This window comes from Leuciscus leuciscus, assembly GCF_965113295.1.
Source record: "Leuciscus leuciscus genome assembly, chromosome: 21".
NCBI classification, from domain to species: Eukaryota; Metazoa; Chordata; class Actinopteri; order Cypriniformes; family Leuciscidae; genus Leuciscus; species Leuciscus leuciscus.
Genome location: NC_138745.1, coordinates 29,411,700 through 29,433,653, shown reverse-complemented (window position 1 = coordinate 29,433,653; position 21,954 = coordinate 29,411,700). Strand labels below are relative to the sequence as shown.

Below are 21,954 nucleotides of genomic sequence, written 5' to 3'. Positions count from 1 at the left end.
TTTAAAATATATAAAAAAAGAGAACCATTATTTTAAATTGTAATAATATTTCATAATATTACTGGGTTTTTTTTGTTTTTGTTTTTTAACTGCAGGCTTGATGAGCATAAGAGACTTCTTTCAAAAACATTAAAAATAGTAACGTTTCCAAACTTTTGACTGGTACTATATATATATATATATATATATATATATATATATATATATATATATACACACACACAAAAAAAAAAACATAAAAACTCACACACACACACTGTAATATTGGGTAATATATAATATTATTTATATATATATATAAATAAGATGGATTATAGATTTTAAATTCCAGATACTGTATTTTTAAACTAATAATACACTTGTAACTTCAAATCAAAGGGTCAGTGTTACGATTGGTTAAATGGTTCAGATAACTACCAGGGATTACAGTTTGGTCACGGGTTTATTGTTTGAACTGGGTCATCGCAGTAATCTCACAAGCTAGTTATCAATTGTCAGAGCATGGACGCAGTAACCCACTGGCTTTGTATATAATTGATCGATTCCTCTGTTGTGTCTTCATATCTCATTACACACAGACGGAGCAAGGGGCACATTCGACCCCATGACCTTGCGCTGAGGTTTTGGGGGCAAATTCTGACACAAAGACAAGAACGAGCAACCAATGACCCATAAATCCCTTTTTAACACATCTAATTGGATTTTTTTTTCTTTGTCTTCTACAAAAATGTGATTATCCCAATTATTCCAGTCTGTCAATGTAGACATTTTTGTTTTGGTTTCTGTATTTTGTCATACAAAACAACTCACAAACCAACCCGATATTTAAAAATTAATAATTGATTAATATACTGTATATATAAGTATTATAAGTATTATATTATATTACATTATTATATCATATTATTGAAAGAAGACAGAAGACATCTTGAGATATTTTGCAAAACGTTATGTTCTGCAGAGAAAAAATTTACTACATTTACCCACCCGTAGTAATGTACAACAAAATACTCTCTGAGTTATATAATCCTAATAACAGATTTCATATTATTTAACTGACAACAGCCTGTCAATAACAAAGACTCCCATTACTAGAGCAATACAGATGGCCAGGTGCCTGTAATCCTGACCGCAGATCTAGATCATGTAATCAACTAATTAAACCTCCAACCTTTAATCTAGTGTCTTCAGTAATTATTTTTGCGCTGTTAGTCTCAAAATGAAGCATGTGTGAAACAGGGATTTGGGTTCATGTCTTGGCTGTAGTCGTTCACTGAAAATGCTATAAAACTACAGGATGAATCGCTAATCGCTCCACTCGACCGCCACAGATGTGAGCCTGTTGCATAACAATGATAGAAAGTTGCAGAACAAACAAACCCTAGAAGAGCGCTCTCTGTCAAACAGTGGTTATGATCCTTTTCTGGATATTTCCATTATGATATTATCCGGTGTTATTTGATCAGCAAATCCAGTCTCAAGCAGAATTAGCCCATTCTAGAAACCTTCTGGAAAAGATTCCTGCCTGTCACCTTTCTAGGATATATATAATATATATGTAATTATTCTCCTTAAGCATTTCTCAGCTCATGTTTTTAAGTCAGTTTAATGTAATTTAAGTTGAATTGACTCAAACATCCAAGTTGATTGTACCTAAAAATGTAAGTTTTTTTTACGGTATTAATAAATTCTGCAAGCTCTACATTTGTGCAGATTGAGTTCAGAAACATTATATATACAATGGACAATAGGAAAAGCATTTGACCATTATTATTGAACAATACAGTAAATTCATATTAATTATTCATATTTATGTTATGCATGAATTATTATAATAAGTGTATTAATTCATAACATGAATATGAATATATAATATAAATAATCAAAATAAACCAAACCAAATATTATATTATATTATATTATATTATATTATATTATATTATATTATATTATATTATATTATATTATATTATATTATATTATATTATATTATATTATATTATATTATATTATATTATATTAGCAGGTCAGCTTTGTAAAAATGTTTTTCTGTTAAACAATAAAAACACTTTTCTTAATTATTTTGGTTGATTCCGTACTAGGCCTATATAATGTGGCCTCATCAAATGACCATTGTATATGCAATTTACTACGGATATATGTTGTTTTATTATGTAAAAAATATATAAACAAGTTGCTAAAAGCTTATGGTGTTACACAAATACAAATGCCCCATTAAACAAATACACACATATTGTGTTCATCTGCAGCTGAGGGGATCAGGGGCGCGAGGCGTCCCTCTCCTAATCTTCTGAGGGGGCCAGAGAGTATAAAAGCCTGTAAACCCTGCACCCCTCCCAAGGAAAGCCGAGCGTTGACATCCACTCCTCCTCAGGAGAGAGATACGTAAGGGGAACGGTGCTGCAGCTGCACCCAGTCAACAGCCTGTCAATCAACCGGTGAGTAGAACCTTTGAATATTTAATCATCAATAAGGGATGAGCTGTTCTTTAATAATATAATATAGAAACAATGTGGTTGAAATAAAATACTGCTGATCGTATATTATCTTGCTTATCATATGGCTACTTACTGAATGAATAAACAGTATGAAATATTGATTTGAGGTTAAATTATTTCCTTAATGGGAAAAGATAAATGGACATGAATGGTTGCCTGGGACAAGTAGCCTAATTTATATAGTTTAGTGGTCATTATGCAAAATTATTCGATCACAGAATGTCACAGTTGACCAAACAGCATAAAATATTTCAAAAAGCTCTATAATAATTTAATTTGTAAAGTGTCAAAACGTTCAATGTAACTATTTCAAATAATGACAAATGGTTTATTTTCATTAACATAGTTTATTTAGAGTGGATAGGTGGCCATATGCATTCAATAATGCATGATATACTGTATATATACATAATTTACAAATTGTATGCATTGAGTATTCATATTTAAGTTTTTTTTTTTTTTTTTTGCAAAATATGTATACAAACCATTGACCTTATTATTATAAATATTATTTGATTATAAATTAAATTTTAGTAGAATTCATTATTCTAGGCATCATTGCCATTGTAACACTATTGCATCTATTCTCATTAGTCTTTGAGGAATATACCTGAAGGTCATATTTTGACTCTTATCTTTTCTGTTTGCTCAGCATGTTTTGTGTTATCCTGCTCTAATAAGATTAACCATGTGCAGATTGCCACCATTAGAAGGGGGGGACATTTATTAATCCAAGCTCTGGATTACACAAAATGGGTCACCCTACCCATCACTCATTCCCAGAGCTCATTTCAAGGAACACAGGCCATGACAGACATTCAATTAGAGGAGAATATGTATTTGGATTTGCGTATTACTCATCAGTAAGAGGATTATGGGTAAAGTTTTCTCAGCCTGAGGTGGATGCCATAGATGTTTATTAGGTGCAGCTTTGACCTTGATCTAGTCTAACCTTCCTGGCCTAACGTGTAAATTTGCCAAAATCCATGTTATAGAAAAATCAATGTGCCATTGGGTGTGAACCATGAACTCACTCCAGTTATTTCTGATATTTTTACATCAGCACCACATCTCGGAGAGTGAATACAAAGAGAAGAGACCAACAGTGACCAACAGCCATGAATCTTGAGCTGCCCAAAACAGAGATCAAATCAGCCACCCGTGTCTCTGGTGGTCCCGCCACACCACGCAAAGGGCCACCCAAGTTCAAGCAGAGGCAGACCCGCCAGTTCAAGAGCAAGCCACCAAAGAAGGGGATCCAAGGGTAAGCCGCACTGTCAAAATCATGACTTTTATGATAATGGCTTTGTGTTATTTCACACGTCAGTCATATTTTATTATACAGCAGTGATAATGATAAAAATGGGAACATTTTTTTAAATGATAATATTGAATAATTCTGCAACGTGACTATTTAAAAAAATATTTTAGTTCAATTGAATATATCCAATTAATTGTACTTTTTTATTTTATTTTATCTTATTTTATCTGACAGTTTTGGAGATGACATCCCTGGCATGGAAGGTTTAGGCACTGGTAAGCATAATCTGCTTTACATTTTGCCATTAGGACAGCATCACCTACCATCTATTCTAAGCCGCCCTTGTCTGACAGGGTTAGTCTGATCAGACAGTGCATGTATGTCAGACAATCCTCTCATACTGAGTATCATCAATGACATTATGACATCACTATGATTAAACAGACCTGAATGCTCGCCTTCAAGCGGCTTAAGTTAACCCTTTGGATGATAGATGAACTCATGTTGCTGTGTTTCTACCTACAGACATCACTGTCATCTGCCCCTGGGAGGCCTTCAACCATCTGGAGCTTCACGAGTTGGCTCAGTATGGTATCATCTGAGCGTTTCACCTTCCCATCATACCACCCGTCTCCATCCTGGCCATCAGCTCCAAGTGGACCATTCCATCTTTTATAATAGAATAAAAACACAAAAGAGCAACATTTATAAAAATGGAAAAACTAAGAAAAGATTTCTACCAAAAAAAAAAAAAATCTGACTATCCATTCCTCCGGTTTCTCTTTTTTCTTGCAGTCCGAGAACACATTCTGCTCAAACTATAGAACAGAAAAGTCTATATGATCCCGTCAGATTGCGTTCTGTTTGCCTAGAAAAACTGCTGCTCCTTTTCTTTGCTCTTTTCTACTCTCCCTCCTCCGTTTTCTTCTGGAACACGAAACACACGCAAGCAAGACAGCCTCAGAGTGAGTAAAAACAAGAGACGTACCCGTGAAATGCCTGGCTTCTCATTTCACGTGCCTCGTTGCCTCTTCTGTCCATCTTCGCCGAGTTCATAAGAAAAGATCAAAGTCCTGTAGAGATGAAACACCCTGCTGGCCGACACTTCAGTTAGACCACCAAAACTTTATTTCAGCCCACTCTTTCCCCATTAATAAATGCAGAATTTGACATTTCAACCTTTCCACTCGGTTAATGTCTGTGTATTCTGTGTAAGGATATCCTAAGGAACGGTTACTTTTTTAAATATCATATTGGCTTTGTGCTTTTGCAACCCCCTCATTCAACGCATGCATACGTTAACACATTTACAGGCACAACTAAATCATTAGAATTAATTTTGGCCTAAAATTCTCGGTTTTCTCTCAGGTGACTGTTAGGGAGCAGTGTTGGGCTGGCATGTCTTCTGTGTCCTTCATCCATGTAGTTTTTCATCAGCATCATTTATCATCTTCATCATCACATCCCACTTTATCATTATGTCCCATTTTAGTTTAGTTGTAATGTATTCAATTCTTTCCATTTGTATATTTCATTGTATATTCATTATAATTTGATCTACTCACCATATAATGCTCCATTTAAATGTCCTTTATCTTTCATAGATTTATGATTTTCTAGCCATCATTTTCTTTCCCTTTTGTCATTGTGTCAAGTATGTGTTATTTCCCTATATTTATTTTTGTTGCATGCTCTGTCTTTCACCATTATGTTTTCATTCATTGATTTGTTTAACCATTAGTTTTGTCACATTGTAGTTCTAATCTAATTTAATTTAACGAATTCTAATAGAAAAAGCCCATTTCCCACACAGTCAGCTCCTTATTTATCCAAAAAAAAGATATATCCAAAGTAAATTCCTCACTTGTACAAGCATGCACATTTTTAATTTTCACACAGATCCTTATGTATTAAGATTGTGTGTCCTCCTGAATCCTCAAATTCTAAGTGAAGTTATCCTGTGTTGTTTTGGCCTGTATTTCGCAGATTTTTGAAGTTTCATAACATCAGTGACTAAAGTGAAGTTTTCCCTCTACAGGATGAGATCAAAATAAAGCTTGAAAAAAAGAGAAAAAAATATTTGTTTGTTTATTTTTCATGCTTCTGATATCAGTATAATAGTCAGTGGGTTGGGAAATAAGATTAATTGTAAGATTAAGATTGTAAAAAAAATAATGTTACAAAATGTTTGAATATAATCAATTAAGAAACAAATATGATTTTTTTTATTACAAATATAATGCATTACATGTAAAGAATTCACTTCCACTTGTTGAATAAAATATAAAAATATAAACTGGTATAATATAATATATGATATACAGACTGAAAGTACACTACTGGTCAAATATCACTCCATTACAAGTAAAAGTTGTAAAAAACAATTTTTACTTAAGTAAAAGTACAGAAGTACTCGTTTTTAAAAGTACTTAAGTATCAAAAGTAAAAGTAAATGTCAATGCATTGTTTTATTATTGTTGTATGTAATACTTACAGTACATTATACCTTTGAATCTATGCTTGCCTACCTACCCTCATATCAATATCAAATTTATTTCTAGAACACAGTTCCAGTAGTGGGATTGAATGTGAGATTGAATAAGTGCACTCAGTAAAGTCCACAATGGTTTCGGACACCCAAATGACTGTTTCCTCAAATAGTGCCTTATTTAAAGTTTGTGGGCTTCTATATGTTATTACTGCCTTACTGTTATCTATAAGCTAGTGTGCTCCAAAACAATGACAAAATTCGTATTTAAAAGACCAAACCCATCGCTGAAAATGAAAATCAGGTTGACGTCAGAATCCAACTTCAGATTGACTTTAATCTCCAACGTTGGACAGATGTTGTATTGTGGGTGAAAATGAAAATCGTGTTGACATCAGAAACCAACATCAGTCGGGTTCTGACGTCAAACCGACTTTCGTTTCCAACCAAAATCCAACGTCTGTCCGACGTAGGACGCTGACATCAAGCAGACGTCGGGTTCTGACGTCAATCCGACATCATTTTCTGACGTCAACTTGACGTTGAGTTCTGACGTCAATCCGACATCATTTTCTGACGTCAACTTGACGTTGAGTTCTGACTTCAGCCAAAATCATCCCGACTGACGTTACTACTTTCTACTCAAGGACCTTGACAGAAATGTAGTGGAGTAAAAAGTACGATATTTGTCTTTCAAATGTAGTGAAGTTAAAGTAAAAGGTTTCCAGAAAAAATAATACTCAAGTAAAGTACACTGTAAAAAAAAATTACATCCCCAAGTCAAAAATTTCTAGTGACTGGTCACATCTAAATTTTTCAATTAGTCTGACGTATTATTTCTCATTGAGCCAATGTTAACAGACTATTGCAACAAGAATTACACTTGGGCCAATTAAAAAATTTAGATGTGACCAGTCACTAGAAAATTTTGACTTGGAGAGGTTAGACATTTTTTACAGTGTACAGATACCTTAAAAAGTGTACTTAAGTACAGTACTCAAGTAAATGTACTTTGTTACTGTCCACCTCTGAATATTTAAAGTAAAATATATAAATTAATAAACATATTAGCAGTGTCATTAAACTGTCATCACAATTGCAGTTTAAGTGAGTGCGTGGTTTTGATTTCAACTTTGTGCAACTGTTTCAAACAGTGCATCTATTCAAAATAAAATACTAAATAAAATTAACACACACACACACACACACACACACACACACACACACACACACACACACACACACACACACACACACACACATAGGCCACCACAAATAAGCATGCAAATAAGGATTAAATTACAGTATAAATTAAAGTGTCATAAACTTTAATAAGATCTCTGGCAAAACACCTATATAGTAATATATAATACATAAAATTCATTATCTTTTGGAGGGGGGAAATGCTATATGTTGCTAACTTTTTTTCTTCTTTTTTTTAATGAAGATATACAGGAACATAACACACATCTCCTAGTTTCTATCCGGTGACTTTAAACATGATCCCGTCATAGCCCGGAGGAGTCCGGACTCATATAGATGTAGCACCGGCTCTGTGAGTTTGGCATCGCTGCATAGACCCGAGCAGATCACATAAACAGCGATATTAAAATACGTCAAGTCTCATTTCGGCGACATCAAGAGGGACGGTTCATACCATCAACATGGCAGAAAACATAGTAAGTGTCAGTCTGCGTGTGTATGTTGGCAGTTTAAGTGAGGTCTGTCATCCAGTGATGAGGCAGCAGAATTGTTAGCATGATGCTAATGATCAGACTCAACCAGAATCGTCCAGAAACGCATTAAACAATTAAAACAACATTTGTGTTCACCACTCATCTGACTCGTTAACTTATGATTTACCGCTAGGGCTTGTTATTTCTGCTGAGGTTGACTTTATTTGGCTTGGCACAGGTAAATGAAGACAAGATTTCATCTAACGTTAACTTAAATGAATAGTTGAGATATTACGCTATGACCTCAGTTAAGTTAGGATTGTTTTGAACTGTTGTGTTTCTGATAGTTTTATATCTGAGAAGTGAATTGACATTGAGTAACTTATTCAGGTGTTTTGAATGGCACATTTTATTTTGTTTAGCTTTTGTATTAAGAGAAAACGGCGAGACCAGGAGTGTAGCTCTGTGTTCATTATGATAATATGTAATAATAATATATCACACTGTTAAGACGTGGAGACGTGTGGCATGCGTAGACCTCTGTACCGCTTTTAGTGTCAAATGTCAATGGTTTGCCCTCCAGCAGCCACCTGTTTTCTCTTTATTTGTACTACTGGCTTGTTTTGGGCTGATTAACAGTTGTGCTCTCGTTCCGTTTTAACCCAAGTGGTGCTCATTGCAGAGCCAAATGACATCCAGCTCCACCTCTCTGGACGCCATGGCTTGCGTTTGACCTAGTCCGGCTCCACCTCTGTGGATGGATAGAGTTATGGGTAGGGTTAGGTTGTGGTTGGACCTTCTTGCTCCATCCATTATTACATCCAGACAGGGCGAGCTGGATTTCCAGAACTGGACGTCATGCTCCACCCTTGGCTCTGCAGTGAGCAGCCTCTCTTTTAACTTGTAACTTGCATTATGCCTCTAATAGAGATTGATTGTCTATTGAAAATTGTATGTATGTCATACCTGTTGCACTAACCGTAAAATTCCCTTCCCTTATATTTGCTCATTGACAGATCATCCGTGTCCAATCTCCAGATGGAATGAAAAAAATCCCGGCAACAAAGCGTGAGACAGCTGCAGCTTTCCTTAAGAAGGTAAAGGGAATTAAAATGTTGCTCTATATCTCTCTCTGTGCTATAATTTTCTTTCTCACATATGTAATTTAAAAGATAAAAGCTGTACAATGATCTCCTTTAAACCTCTTATTGACAGTACGGCTGCACTGCAATATAGCAAATAATATTGTATATTCGAAAGTGTGGGTTATAAATTGTAATGTAAGGACATTTATAATGTTACAAAAGATTTCTATTTTCAATAAATGCTGTTCTTTTGAACTTTCTATTCATCAAAGAATCCAGAAATGTTTGTATTCGGGTTTCTACAAGATTTATAACCAGCACATCTGTTTTCAACATTGAGTGTTTCTTGATCACCAAATCAGCATATCATAATGATTTCTGAAGAATCGTGGCTTTGCCATCACAAGAATAAATCTCATTTTAAATGTTATTTTATTTTGTAATTATATTTCATATTACTGTTACTGTATCAAATGAATGCAGCCTTGGTGAGCATAAAAGACTTCAAAGGCATTAAAAAATCTCACTGACCTCAAACTTTTGAACGGCAGTGTATAATATGTATTTGCTTTTAGAATGGAATGTAACTTTTATTAAAAAGCCTTTGTAGCCAAGCAGATTCAGTGAAGTGGTAGTTTTGTATCTGCAGCAAAATAATTTAAATGAATATTAAATATACTGTCAAATGTATTTGCTCACCCTTCCCTATGACAGAATAGGTGTTACTATTCACCACAGATTGTATCCATTGTCATGCCTCTGCACTTATGCAATGGTTACATTCATAGCCTGCCAATAAAGAAGCTGAAAATAGCACTACAACAAATGCACATCATCAGATCCTGAGTCAGTAAAAGTGGCAGCACAGACTCCTTCTCCTGCTGAGTGCTGAATGTTGATTTATTAATGAGGTGGCTCTGAAAAAGGAGACCTACTGTATGTCCGTATGCTGCAGGCTCACAGATGTGGGCCGCAGTGACACGCATCTCCGCTGTGGTGCAAAGCTTGATGGGTGGTGTGTTTGCTGCAGAGTCAGGAATGAACCAGGGCTTGGGGCCAAAATGCCACCGAAAGGCCAAAATATAAAATGTAGGGCACCTATATCAGGGTTATTATAGTTAGCTGAAACTCAGCCTCAGCCTTAGATATCGTGCCCACGGGCTGATGTTTGCTGAACGTCTAATGCACACAAAATGTAAAACACTTCATGAGTTTCGAACTCGTCATCTGATTGGTTGAATTATACAGGATTTCCAGAAGATGTGTGTGTGTCGCGTTCTTTAACGGTCTGTCTGGAAACAAAGCCGTTGTGACTTAATCTGCTTGGCTACAAAGGCTTTTTAATAAAAGTTACATTCCATTCTAAAAGCAAATACATATTATACACTGCCGTTCAAAAGTTTGGGGTCAGAAGAAGAAAGCCGTCATGTTTACAACTGTGACAATAAGCGCTTATCAGGATCAACTAAACACTTTTTTTTTTTTTTTTACTATGTGAAGTTCGTGGTGCCATTGTTGGAGAAAAGTCATTTTTCGGTCTGCTATCGTATTTTACACATTTTCATTTCATTTTTCATTTTTTTTTACATTTTCACGTCCATAAACATAACGCGGAACAAAATGAAATGTTATTGGTTGCTTTACATGTTGATCAGACATTGTCTTGGGCGGTCCTTGGCCAATGAAAGCTGTGAGTCCAGACCTTCTACTGTCACTCTGTAGGTCTGGCAATGTGAGACTACAGTAGCTGAAACAAAAAAAAAAACAGACATTTTTGTTGTTTTAAATAAAATAAAATAAAAACAATTTTGCATTTTCATTTAGCTTAATTAAAACTGAAATAAAAACTATGGACATATATCAATTTTTTTAAATGACAAAAAAACAACAAAATGTACTGAAACTTTAACTACAATTAAAACAAAAAAGCTGTTCAAAATATTAATTAAAAGCTATAAAAGTGTTTGCATGATACTAAAATAACATATCATAAGCCCTATAGTCTATTTCTCTTTTTTTATTTGTTGTCTAACATAGATATATATTTCATTATATTATATTTCTAGGTCTATCTAGTTATACATTTAGTAGAAAAGTAGTAGTAAGTGATCAATATTCAGAATAAGTGCAGGAAAATGGTTTCAACATGTTAACATGGCAACCTCATGTCTTATCTAAATCTTGATTTTGATAGCTTAAATTGTCATTAGGATATAGAAATATATATGTCAGAGGATTTTGGATGTTTTTAGTTAAGGCTGTTTTGAGGCAGAGGGTTTGTGTTTGCCTGATGTAGACACTTCAGGGTCCATTAAAGATTCATGTCTCTCAGCAGGAGAGTGGAGAGTGAGTCAGCGATCAATTGAGACCTTCTCACTGTTTGATTTCGCCATTAAATGGCAGAAAAGGGACAGAGAAAAGTCGAGGGAGTCTAGCTATTGCCTCTGAGTGAGAAATGTGTTCTTGTTCATCTTGTGTTCTGGTGCTGAGAGCAAAAGAAATGCATAGAGAGAGAGCGCATTTAGGCCACGCCCACACCGGGAGGAGGAGGGGGACAATCCAACCATCCCATTGACTTTGTATCGCGTGAAGCTGCCTCCTTGTCATTTCTGACTTATAACAAAAAATAAAACAATGTCTAAAAGCTGCTATGTGACAGGGTGTACAGCAAACAGGTTAAAAAACCCAGAAATAAATTTTTATAAGCTGTCGACCCCAAAAAAACGAGACAAAAGTGGATACAGGCAATTGAGACAGAGCACAACGTGTCATATTACTCTGAGAACTACGCCCACTGGAGGGGAACATAATCGGTGACAGGGATAGCTTAGCTTACAGAAATATAATATATAAAACTGACATTTGAATATTTGACTTACCAGTGACAAAGTTAACTGCACACGTAGTGTATTTTTAGTGCATACTGAGTGTCAGGATCCCACAGTTTACCCATTCGTTTTAGCCTTGTTTGTGGTTGATAGCTTATAAAAACTTAGCCTATTTCTGTTTAGTTTTTTTAGCTTGTTTGCTGTACACCCGGTCACATAGCAGCTTTTAGACATTTTGTTTTTGTTATAAGTCAGAAATTACCCTTCACGCGATACAAAGTCAATGGAGACGGTTGTCTCTATACTGCATTTTTAAAACATTTCTATGTTGAATATGTAATTAACTGGGTAGTAAGTTACACTTGTTGAGCTATGAGTTAGTTCACCTTGGAAAAATGAGTTGGGGCCGGTTCATGCAGAATGTGTTTTTCCATTCCACGGCGCTACTGTTTTATTGTGTTCTATAGACGTGCTAGATGGGCGTTTTTGACCATTGTGTTCGTGTCTCTCATCTTTTGCAGCATCTCGTGCATGACACAGCGCTCTAAAAACACAACGCTCAAGTTAAAATAAGTTTGATTTTTAAAAATTCGTTTTTAGACCTTGATTTTATTTTCTGCTCCATTTTTAACTGCATAAATGCTTTCTGTGTGAATGGGCCCCTTATAAGGGATTGTAAAAGGTGCTTTTGATTATGAAATGATTGACTGCATTTGGCATGTTAGCGGCATAACATCTTTGAAAGATACTCAGGGTCTATGTCTGAGGAACTTAACAGCAAGTAAACTAGATATCCATGAGTACCTACATTATTTTCCTGGTCACATAGTACCTTTTAAAAGTTTGGGGTCAGTAAGATTTTTTTTTTTTTATTGAAGGAAATTATTACTTTCATTCAGCGAGGATGCATTAAATTGAAAAATGTTTTCTGTATTTTTAATTTTTTTAAATGCAGCCTTGGTTGGCATAAAAGATTCCTTTCAAAAACCTAAACTTACTGACCCCAAACTTTTGAATGGTAATTTTTGGTAGTATTTTATCCTGATTTTGTCTTTACCATGCAGGGAGTCTGACCACATGACCTGACCAAACTTTTCAAGTTTAGATCTAGTAGCTTATTAATTGGTTTGTAGATTTTTGCATTATGTATGTCTCTATGTGTAAAGCCTTAATTTCTTTTGGGAATGAGTTGCATCTCTCTCTCATTTTGTTGCATCATCGTCTCAAATTCTTTCTCTTAAGCACTCTACTCTCATAACTTCATTAGAGTTTGAGGAATTGTATCTGCATGGCATTAGAGAGAGACTCACAGTCCTGCAGTCATCACTGCACAGTCTCTAAAAGTCAAATAATCATGACTGACACCACACATTTTGGATGCACCCCTTATTTAACTCATCAAAACTTTATTATCTTATTAGTAGAGACTCCAAAAGGTGGATTAGACATCCAAAATTGACCTAGAATGAGAACAACTGTGCTGCAGTTATATATATTTTTTTTTTTAACTTGTTAACTTCTTGCTTCTGACATCCTTTTTTGCCTTCTTTACAGGTTGCCGAAGAGTTTGGCTTCAGTTCAAATGGTTTTTCAATCTACCTGAACCGGAACAAGACTGGAGAGATCCTGTCACAGAACAAGACTCTCAGCCTGCTGAAAATCAAGTAAGTGTGCAGTTGTGAGAGATTGGGTTTACTCTGTTGTGCACGTGTGGGCTTGTGTCTTAGCAAGAGCATAGCATTGTGCTCAAGTAAACGTGACAGAGTTGTTTTTCTTTGTCTTTTAGGCATGGGGACATGCTTTTTCTGTACCCATCCTCAGCTGGACCCTCCAGTGAGAATATGGACACGGCTCAGCCTCACACTTCTTCTTCATACCCCTCTTTCCCTTCTTCCTCCTCATCATCATCTTCCTTATCCCGCTCACACTCCGCACCACAGATCCCAGAGGATGAGATTGACCAGTATCTGTCCAAACAGGAGGGAAAGATCTACAGAAACAGAGACCCCCAGCTGTGAGTCAGCTTTTCTTTCCACACTACCTCGGAAACAGTTTTTAATCTATATTGTTCTCAATTTCTAGTGTATTTTCATACCATACTTTGAAGCTATTGCAATATGCAGCTTATTGAATAATTCATTGCATGAGAGGACTCAGAGTACTCAAGACATATTTGTATGGCATTCTTTGTCATTGTTTCTCAGGTGCCGGCATGGTCTCATGGGGAAATGTGTGCACTGCGTACCTTTAGAGGTATAAACTTGTGATCCTCCCTTGGAACAACAGAGTACTGATTGGAAAATGAGTCTAACCCAGTGGTTCTCAACCAGGGTCCCTCGGAAAACTTCCAGGGGGCCCCAAGATTACTTAAAATAAGCCAAAATAAGCTAATACAAATCAAGATGAAAGCTCAAATATTATTTCTTATTTCAAGTGTTCCTTTACAACTATCATTTTTATATAAGAACCAGGGTCCCCAGTCTAGAAAAACCCGGAAATATGAAAGTGTTTTTTTAGACATGGAAAAGGCATGGAAATGAATGAAATCTGATTAAAAAAAAGGGATTTCATTTTAGCATTTTTTTTCCTAAAAAATATTTTGAGTAGAAATTGCTGAGACACTGCCAAATTTGTGAGCTTAAAAGTATTGTAATGTTTTATCTCAAATACAAGCGGAAATTATCATTTTATTTTTTTTTATTTTAATTATTTTAATATTTACACTATTTTCTGTAGTTTGAAAACATGCAGATTTGTCAGTACAGCAAAAGTACCTTAAATAAATATCTTGGTCTACATGGAATATTGTCTTGGATAATGAGGGGCCTTGAATTTAAATCGGTTGAGGACCACTGGTCTAACCTAGATGTGCATCACAGAGAGTACTGATTACAATACTGCAGTTAAGACTGATCCACATGGCACAGAAGTACATTTGCTATTTCATCTTCCATTTTCTGTTTTAATAGCCTTTTGATGAAGACTATCTGAACCACCTCGACCCACCGGTCAAGCACATGTCCTTCCACGCCTACATCCGGAAACTCACGGGCGGAGCAGACAAGTTAGTGCTTCTGGGAACTCTCCACTCTTACCTGAATAAGACTGTGGAAATAAAGTGACTTAATGAAGTTTTCCTGTCTCTCAGGGGAAAGTTTGTGGCACTTGAGAATATCAGCTGTAAGATTAAATCTGGCTGTGAGGGTCATCCGCCATGGCCAGAGGGCATCTGTACCAAGTGCCAACCCAGCGCCATCACTCTCAACCGACAGGTACCAAGCTACTCTCAGTCTGTATCACAAACATCCTTCATTTCATCTAACTCTAACATTACATACATACAAACTGTTCACTAATCACCCTCTGCTTCTCTGTTTCATGCCTGGTTCAGTAAATCAGTGTCATGTGTTGAAACTGCAAAAATTCTTGTTGCAGAAATATCGACATGTGGACAACATCATGTTTGAGAACCACACCATTGCTGACCGTTTCCTTGACTTTTGGAGGAAGACGGGTAACCAGCGAATGGGGTACCTGTACGGACGCTACACTGAGCACAAAGACATCCCTCTCGGCCTTCGAGCAGAGGTTGCCGCCATTTATGAACCTCCTCAGGTGAGAGACTCAGACCTGACACGGAATCAGTGGCCCATCATCCTTTACTGCAAATACACAATAGCACTAAGTATGTTTTCATGATTTTAGTGACTGATTCTCTATGCCAGGGTTCCTCAAATCCGGTCCTGGAGTGCCACTGTGCTGCAGATTTTATCTTAAACCATGATCAAACTCACTTATCTGCAATTTTCTAGTAACTGAAGACCTTGACTAGCTTGTTCAGATGTGTTTGATTAGGGTTGGACTTAACTCTGCAGGGCAGTGGCCCTCCAGGACTGGATTTGATGAACCCTGCTCTAAGCTCTTGTGTGTTATCTGCACATGTCCAGATAACACACAAGAGGGCAATAAAAGACTAACATTTATAGTCAGGCTCCCATTCTCAGACAAAAGGTATTTCTGGTACTTCTGCTGAAATGACAAATAAGCACATTTTCAAACTTTATTCATAATATATTAAAATAATTAAATTATAACAATTATAAATTATTTAAATAATTAAGTTCCATAATTTCGGATGTTTCAAGAACTGAATGTTCTTTAGGTTTTACAATTTTAGACCAATTAATTTATGGGATTTTTCTTGCAATTTGTGATTACATTTCTACCCAATCAAATTTTAGAACTTGACAAAAATATATATGCATTATAAAAATGCCCATGACTTTTTGCCATTTCTTTTTTAGTTCCAAAAAAATTCAAGAAATCGCACTTTTAAAATTCCCTCATATATCCAGGATTTCCAAAACTGTTTTTATCCTGTTTTTTTTATTTTATATATATATATATATATATATATATATATATATATATATATATATATATATATATATATATATATATAAATGACATTTGTTGAATGAATGAATTAAATAAAAAATAAAAATTCACCATGTCTGCCATTTCATCCAAATTGACACTCGATGATTATTGCACTTCATTGCTGTAGTTCCTTAATCATGCATGTTTGGAACTATTTGATTTAAAAAGGTCAAGTATTATTTTGCTGCTTCATATTCTCTTCCTTTGCCACCCGTGTGCTCTGACTCAGATTGGAACCCAGAATAGCTTGGAATTGATTGAAGATCCCAAGGCAGAAGCAGTTGAGGAGATGGCTGCAAAACTGGGCCTACGGAAGGTGAGAGACCTTTTCCATGCCTCTTAAAAATTGGGTAAATAGTAGTTTATCAAAGAAATAACATTTTACCCAAATTATTAAAGACAACAGGATTTAAAATGGTCTGCTTGAGGGAGAGGAGAGAGAAGGGTTGCTTTAATGACAAAAGCACAACATATCACAGGTGGCTACCATCAGGACCAATAAGCAAAATTATCCCAATTTTATATATTTATATATATTATAGGTGGGAGGCTGGATGCTTTTAGTGAAGATCTGCCATAGTGTAGTCATTCATCCCATGAGGCTCTAATGGGATTTTTTGAGTTCCTCTCTCTCCACACCTCTATGACTTCCATATGATACTTTCAAGTTACTTGCTGATGGATGATAGAAGTGTCCCTTATTTGTGCCTGAGCATGTGGAACAGCTTCCAAATGTAGTTTTGGCACACAGAAACTGTAAAGCTGTTTTTGGTTAGTAATATCAGCAATTTTTTTCAGGTGGGGTGGATTTTCACAGATCTGCTGTCAGAGGACACCAGGATAGGCACCGTTCGCTACACCAGAAACAAGGTGAGTTGACAAATGAAAGATGAGACTAACTACATGGTGTGTTCTAATTTCATTACTGACCAATGGATATGTTTCACCTGTTCAGGATTCATACTTCCTTAGTGCAGAGGAATGCATCACAGCTGGACACTTCCAGAACCAACAATCCAATGCGTGTCGGCTTTCTCCAGATGGCCATTTTGGATCCAAGTTTGTCACAGTGGTGGCCACAGGTACTCCTTTACTCGAGATTTACTGCTGCTGTTCTGTTATCCAGTGAGGTGATAAATTAAGGCATTTGGTTGTGTCAAATGCCTGTTTGGTATTTGCTTCAAGGCTGATAAATCACTGTCTGTTTCAGTTCATGCTGTTTTTTTTAGCACAGAGCATTTTATTGGTACCTGTGAAAAATAAAGGTTTAGTAATATTTGTGTGCTGGCAGGTGGTCCCGATAACCAGGTGCACTTTGAGGGGTATCAGGTGTCCAATCAGTGCATGGCTCTGGTGAGGGATGAGTGTCTACTTCCCTGCAGAGATGCTCCTGAACTGGGCTATGCCAAAGAGTCCAGCACGGAGCAGTACGTCCCTGATGTCTTCTATAAGGTACTGGACTAAAACGCTCCTCACACATCATGTTATGAAACATAGATGCTAAATGCATACAGTCATGATGCATGCACATACAATACACTACGTTCAAAAGTTTGGGTCGGAAAGATTTAAAAAAAATTTTTTTTGGAAAGAAGTGTCTTGGGCTCACCAAGGATGCATTTATTTAATCAAAAATACAGTAAAAACTGTATTATTGTTACTTATTATTTCAGTTTAAAATAACTTTTCTATTTTTATGTATTTTAAAGCTTAATTTCATTCTGTGATGGCAAAGCTGACTTTTCAGCATCATTACTCCAGTCTTCAGTCACATGATCCTTGAAAAATCATTCTAATATGCTGATTTAGTGCTCAAGAAACAATGTTTTGCTGCCTAATATTTTTGTTGAAACCATTATACTTTTCCCCCTGGTATTCTTTAATGGATAGAAAGTTTGAAAGAGCAAAAATAGATTTATTTTTTATTTTTAACAATGCGAGTCTTTGCTGTTACTTTGGATCAATTTAATGCATCATTGGTTAATAAAAGTATTAATTTTCTTTAAAAGTATCTTACTGACCCCAAACCTTTGAACAGAAGTATAAATGCACGTTTTCAGTATAGTCATAGTCACGCAGCTTTTAAGTGGTTTCAGGTTTTTTGCCTCTCTCTTTACATTTTCATTTCTGTTTCAGCATGTAACTGTAGCCATGATCATATCACTTGCAGGTTTTAACTGATGTCTCTTAACAATCTGAGCTTTCCTTTTACCTGAGCTTGTCACATTTGTTAAAAAAGAGAGAAGTTAATATGTCTTGTTTTGCGCATAAACCGTCTTATCAGCAACACTTCTGCCACAGGAATGAAGGGGATTAGTTGTCAGTGAGGCATAAAAAGGTTAACATTTTCTGATCTTTTTCTTCACCTTCAGGATACAGACAAATTCGGCAATGACATCACGCATTTAGCCCGACCACTGCCAGTGGAGTACTTGATCATTGACGTGAGTAGTTGTCATGTTATAACCACATACTTTTGCACTGATCATACTCTAGACCTTCAACCTACACATGCCAGTCAAAAAGCCAATGGTGTAGGGGAGTAGATTTATACAATCGTTGTCCTTGATACAAAGTGGATAGCTGGTCTTTAAGATTCAACAGAGAGCCATGTGCCAATTATGGTACACGGCATCAAACTGGCTGTAAACAAATGGCCCACTCTTTATTGACCTCCTAAACTTTCCTTCATTTAATGCTATGAATGAATGTTATCATAGTCTTTTGTTTTGCATTGCTCTTTTTTTCAGATCACCACCACTTTCCCAAAAGACCCTGTGTTCACCTTCTCCTCTACTTTTCGCTTCCCCATTGAAAACAGAGACGCTTTGGGAGAGACTCAGGTACACATTTAGGGCCGGATTTACTAAATGGCAAATTAGCGTGAGTAAAATCCTATAAAAGCACAGATGGGAGTGGAAAATTCTGCAAGTGATCTACTGACGATGTGCACAATAAAGAACACAGACGCAGCCGGATCATTTCCATTATGACCAACGCAATATACCAAGAGCAGCGCAAATCAGCATCTGGTTTAAGACATGCTTTTTTTGGAAGTTAAATAATAGTGCAAATACCAGTAAATTGACTAGCGCAGCTTTTATTTTAAAATGTTACTTTAAAAGAAAAAAATGTGACTGTGGTCAAAGTAGAGTCCTACCTCTCGAAGTATAGTTCTTTGTTAAATATTCACTTAAAAATGTGTGTGTGCAGGACTTCCACAGTTTAGCGACGTATCTTTCCCAGTGTTCTTCCTCCTCCTCCTTCCTGGGCATCGTCTCAGATTTCCACCTGCTCCTCTTTCTCGTCACCAATGAGGTCATGCCCTTAGAGGTGAGTTTTTCGTTGTATTTATCTATATATACACACAACACACTCTCCTACTTAACCCTGTAATTCCTACCATTTTTTTTTTGGTTCTTCAGGTTATCATGCTTAGTTTTTATTTAGTTCCTGTGTTGGCACAACTGATACTTGTTGTTTGTTGTACTATACTACTACTACACTTGTTTTTGTCTTTGTTGTGTGAACTCAATCTTATACAAAGTTTATTTATTTTGCCTGACAACCTCATCCCCTTCTCTCTTATATCTACAGGACAGTATTGGACTTCTGCTGGATGCAGTGAAGACATCCAATGAGGAATTGGCTCAGACCTGGAAGAAATCAGAGCAATGGGCCACAATCGATCAGCTCTGCAGTGAGTAGTCATGCGCAGTATTATTTAGTGTTTTTGATAAGGAGTTCATTGTTGAGAGCATCTCCATTTTGATATCTTTTTTAAATTCTTTATTCCAGACACAGTTGGAGGGCAGCCATCGGGATCTATGGATTATGCCATGGGTGGCCAAGCTCTCCCACAGTCCTCTTCGGCTGTGTGGTCCTGCCTCCACTGCACCTTCATGAACCAACCTGGCACCGAGCACTGCGAGATGTGCAGTTTGCCTCGCAGCTAAAACCACAAGATTTCGGGCTGAACCGTACATCCCACCGGGAACAGCAGTGAGAGTGGGCGTGCTTCCCCGTATTCCTGCCGTTTTAGAATGCCTAATCCTTAACTCCTCCCCTCCTTCACTGACTGTGTCGGATCTAAACGCCTATGCCAGTCGCGTGCTTGAATATGCGCCCAATCCAACGCTGTGAGCTGCATCACTTGGATGATAAATGATGGCCGAAGATGATGGGTTGTACCCATGTAGCACTCTCTGTGTGAGCCCAGTGCATTCTGGGACTTTTATTTTGACAAAGCACTTGGGCGAAGCTCCTTTCACCACACTCATCTCCCTTTGCGGTCCAATATAATCTTTCAGCGCCATTGGTGAAACATGATCAATTTCTCTGATATTAAACGTCTTTCCCCAACTCTCACTGAGGATGTTGTGTAAATAATAAACAGAGAAGGAATAATGCTGTTATTTAATTTCAAAAGATTTTATATGTTGAGAGAAATGACTTTTTCAAGCCCATTTTGAGGTGAATGTGCAGCTGAAAGATCTTTCACGTCACCACGGTTTCTTAGATCTTCAACCATAGTGTTGCAAGTTCAGAACACTTTCTTCACCCAACATGCATGCTTTCTTGATATACACCCATTCATTTCCTTCACATAATCCTTCACTTTGTTTTGATGGACGATGATTTTCCTTAAGCATCAGTTCTAAACACTTGATTAGATTGGAGTTTGAATGGTTGATTGGCTGCAGACCCAGAGTGCGGTTCCTTTTCCTTAAGATTGTAACTGACCATTGACTTCTGAAGGCTTAAGAATCTATGCTTTGATTGGTTTACGTTTGCGTCGTAAAAACTGTAGCCACTCAACTTTGGCGCTGGTACCCTTTTCTGCACCATTTCACTGTCATCACCCTTTCATTTTCAATTTCCCCCTTCGTCCCCTTGGCGCTTGTCCAGATTTCAATTATGCTGATTTTATTTCCAGCGTTCAGCCCTTGAGGAGCCTGTATCATTGCCCCTTCAAAGAGATCTGTCAGGGCCATCTCTGAACACGCTCACCCACCTGTCAGCTCCACATCTGGTGGAAATAGAGAGATTGATTGATGGGGAAGGAACAGAGCTACAAATATAAAAGCAAAAGTCTAAACTTAGTCCACTTGATTGACATCTTTGTCCTTGGACGTAAACCAGCCTCATAGATCTTTTAGATTGGTCTGTGTAATCTGGACAGATTTTACTGGCTGGACACAGGGTTATACTGTCTTTTGACAGACTTTTTTCCATTTGGTCATGACTTCCTTAATGTTTTAGAAACCAGCCCAAAGACATGATCTCTTAAATATGCATTCAGGAGAATTTCAGCCTTCTGAAATGATCTAGATGTTTACATTGCGTTATATTTTGTAGAGTTTCCTCAAATTTCTTGATTCCCAAACTCACCCATAATTTCCGACACTAAAATTCAGGCTATTGGTTCACTTAAATAGGCACACATTGATCTTTGTCCACAGGATAAAGTCTATTTTTGGTTTAAAAATTTGAGATTTGAGGTTGTACACAGTCCGAGCTGCGGATAGCTGTACTTACATTGTCACAAAACACAGGTGCCCTGAGTTGTATGCTTTCAATTGGTTTTGGGTTTTTAAATAAGAGAATAGTTCAACAATAAAACATTACTTTGGATGCTGTGGTCTTGTCTTTTTTTT

The 21,954-nt window shown here is 36.6% G+C and overlaps 2 protein-coding genes across 2 annotated transcripts; both read left to right on the top strand.

The window, feature by feature from the left end:
* The first annotated feature begins 2,276 nt into the window (after positions 1 to 2,276).
* Positions 2,277 to 6,004, top strand: pde6gb (phosphodiesterase 6G, cGMP-specific, rod, gamma, paralog b). The gene is made up of 4 exons (XM_082152367.1): positions 2,277 to 2,459; positions 3,583 to 3,783; positions 4,015 to 4,055; positions 4,306 to 6,004. The coding sequence occupies exons 2-4, from the start codon at positions 3,638 to 3,640 to the stop codon at positions 4,380 to 4,382; spliced, it is 264 nt and encodes an 87-aa protein (XP_082008493.1). The 5' UTR covers positions 2,277 to 2,459; positions 3,583 to 3,637; the 3' UTR covers positions 4,383 to 6,004.
* Positions 6,005 to 7,789: 1,785 nt separating this feature from the next.
* Positions 7,790 to 21,931, top strand: nploc4 (NPL4 homolog, ubiquitin recognition factor). Its single transcript, XM_082152242.1, has 17 exons — positions 7,790 to 7,947; positions 8,961 to 9,041; positions 13,412 to 13,521; positions 13,644 to 13,871; positions 14,062 to 14,110; positions 14,827 to 14,921; positions 15,006 to 15,129; positions 15,293 to 15,472; positions 16,527 to 16,613; positions 17,096 to 17,167; positions 17,253 to 17,379; positions 17,589 to 17,749; positions 18,670 to 18,741; positions 19,048 to 19,140; positions 19,511 to 19,630; positions 19,895 to 19,997; positions 20,096 to 21,931. Exons 1-17 carry the CDS (start codon positions 7,933 to 7,935, stop codon positions 20,251 to 20,253), a joined length of 1,875 nt encoding a protein of 624 aa, XP_082008368.1. The 5' UTR covers positions 7,790 to 7,932; the 3' UTR covers positions 20,254 to 21,931.
* The last annotated feature ends 23 nt before the right edge of the window (positions 21,932 to 21,954 follow it).

What these genes read in the sequence shown, in the direction of transcription:
- pde6gb (XM_082152367.1), top strand. Translation starts at nt 3,638, where the DNA reads ATGAATCTTGAGCTGCCCAAAACAGAGATCAAATCAGCCACCCGTGTC. An exon ending in CCAAAGAAGGGGATCCAAGG is followed by an intron (nt 3,784 to 4,014) that starts GTAAGCCGCACT and finishes TTTATCTGACAG; the next exon opens with TTTTGGAGATGACATCCCTG. An exon ending in CATGGAAGGTTTAGGCACTG is followed by an intron (nt 4,056 to 4,305) that starts GTAAGCATAATC and finishes TTCTACCTACAG; the next exon opens with ACATCACTGTCATCTGCCCC.
- nploc4 (XM_082152242.1), top strand. An exon ending in CCATTTATGAACCTCCTCAG is followed by an intron (nt 15,473 to 16,526) that starts GTGAGAGACTCA and finishes GCTCTGACTCAG; the next exon opens with ATTGGAACCCAGAATAGCTT. An exon ending in CACAATCGATCAGCTCTGCA is followed by an intron (nt 19,998 to 20,095) that starts GTGAGTAGTCAT and finishes TCTTTATTCCAG; the next exon opens with ACACAGTTGGAGGGCAGCCA.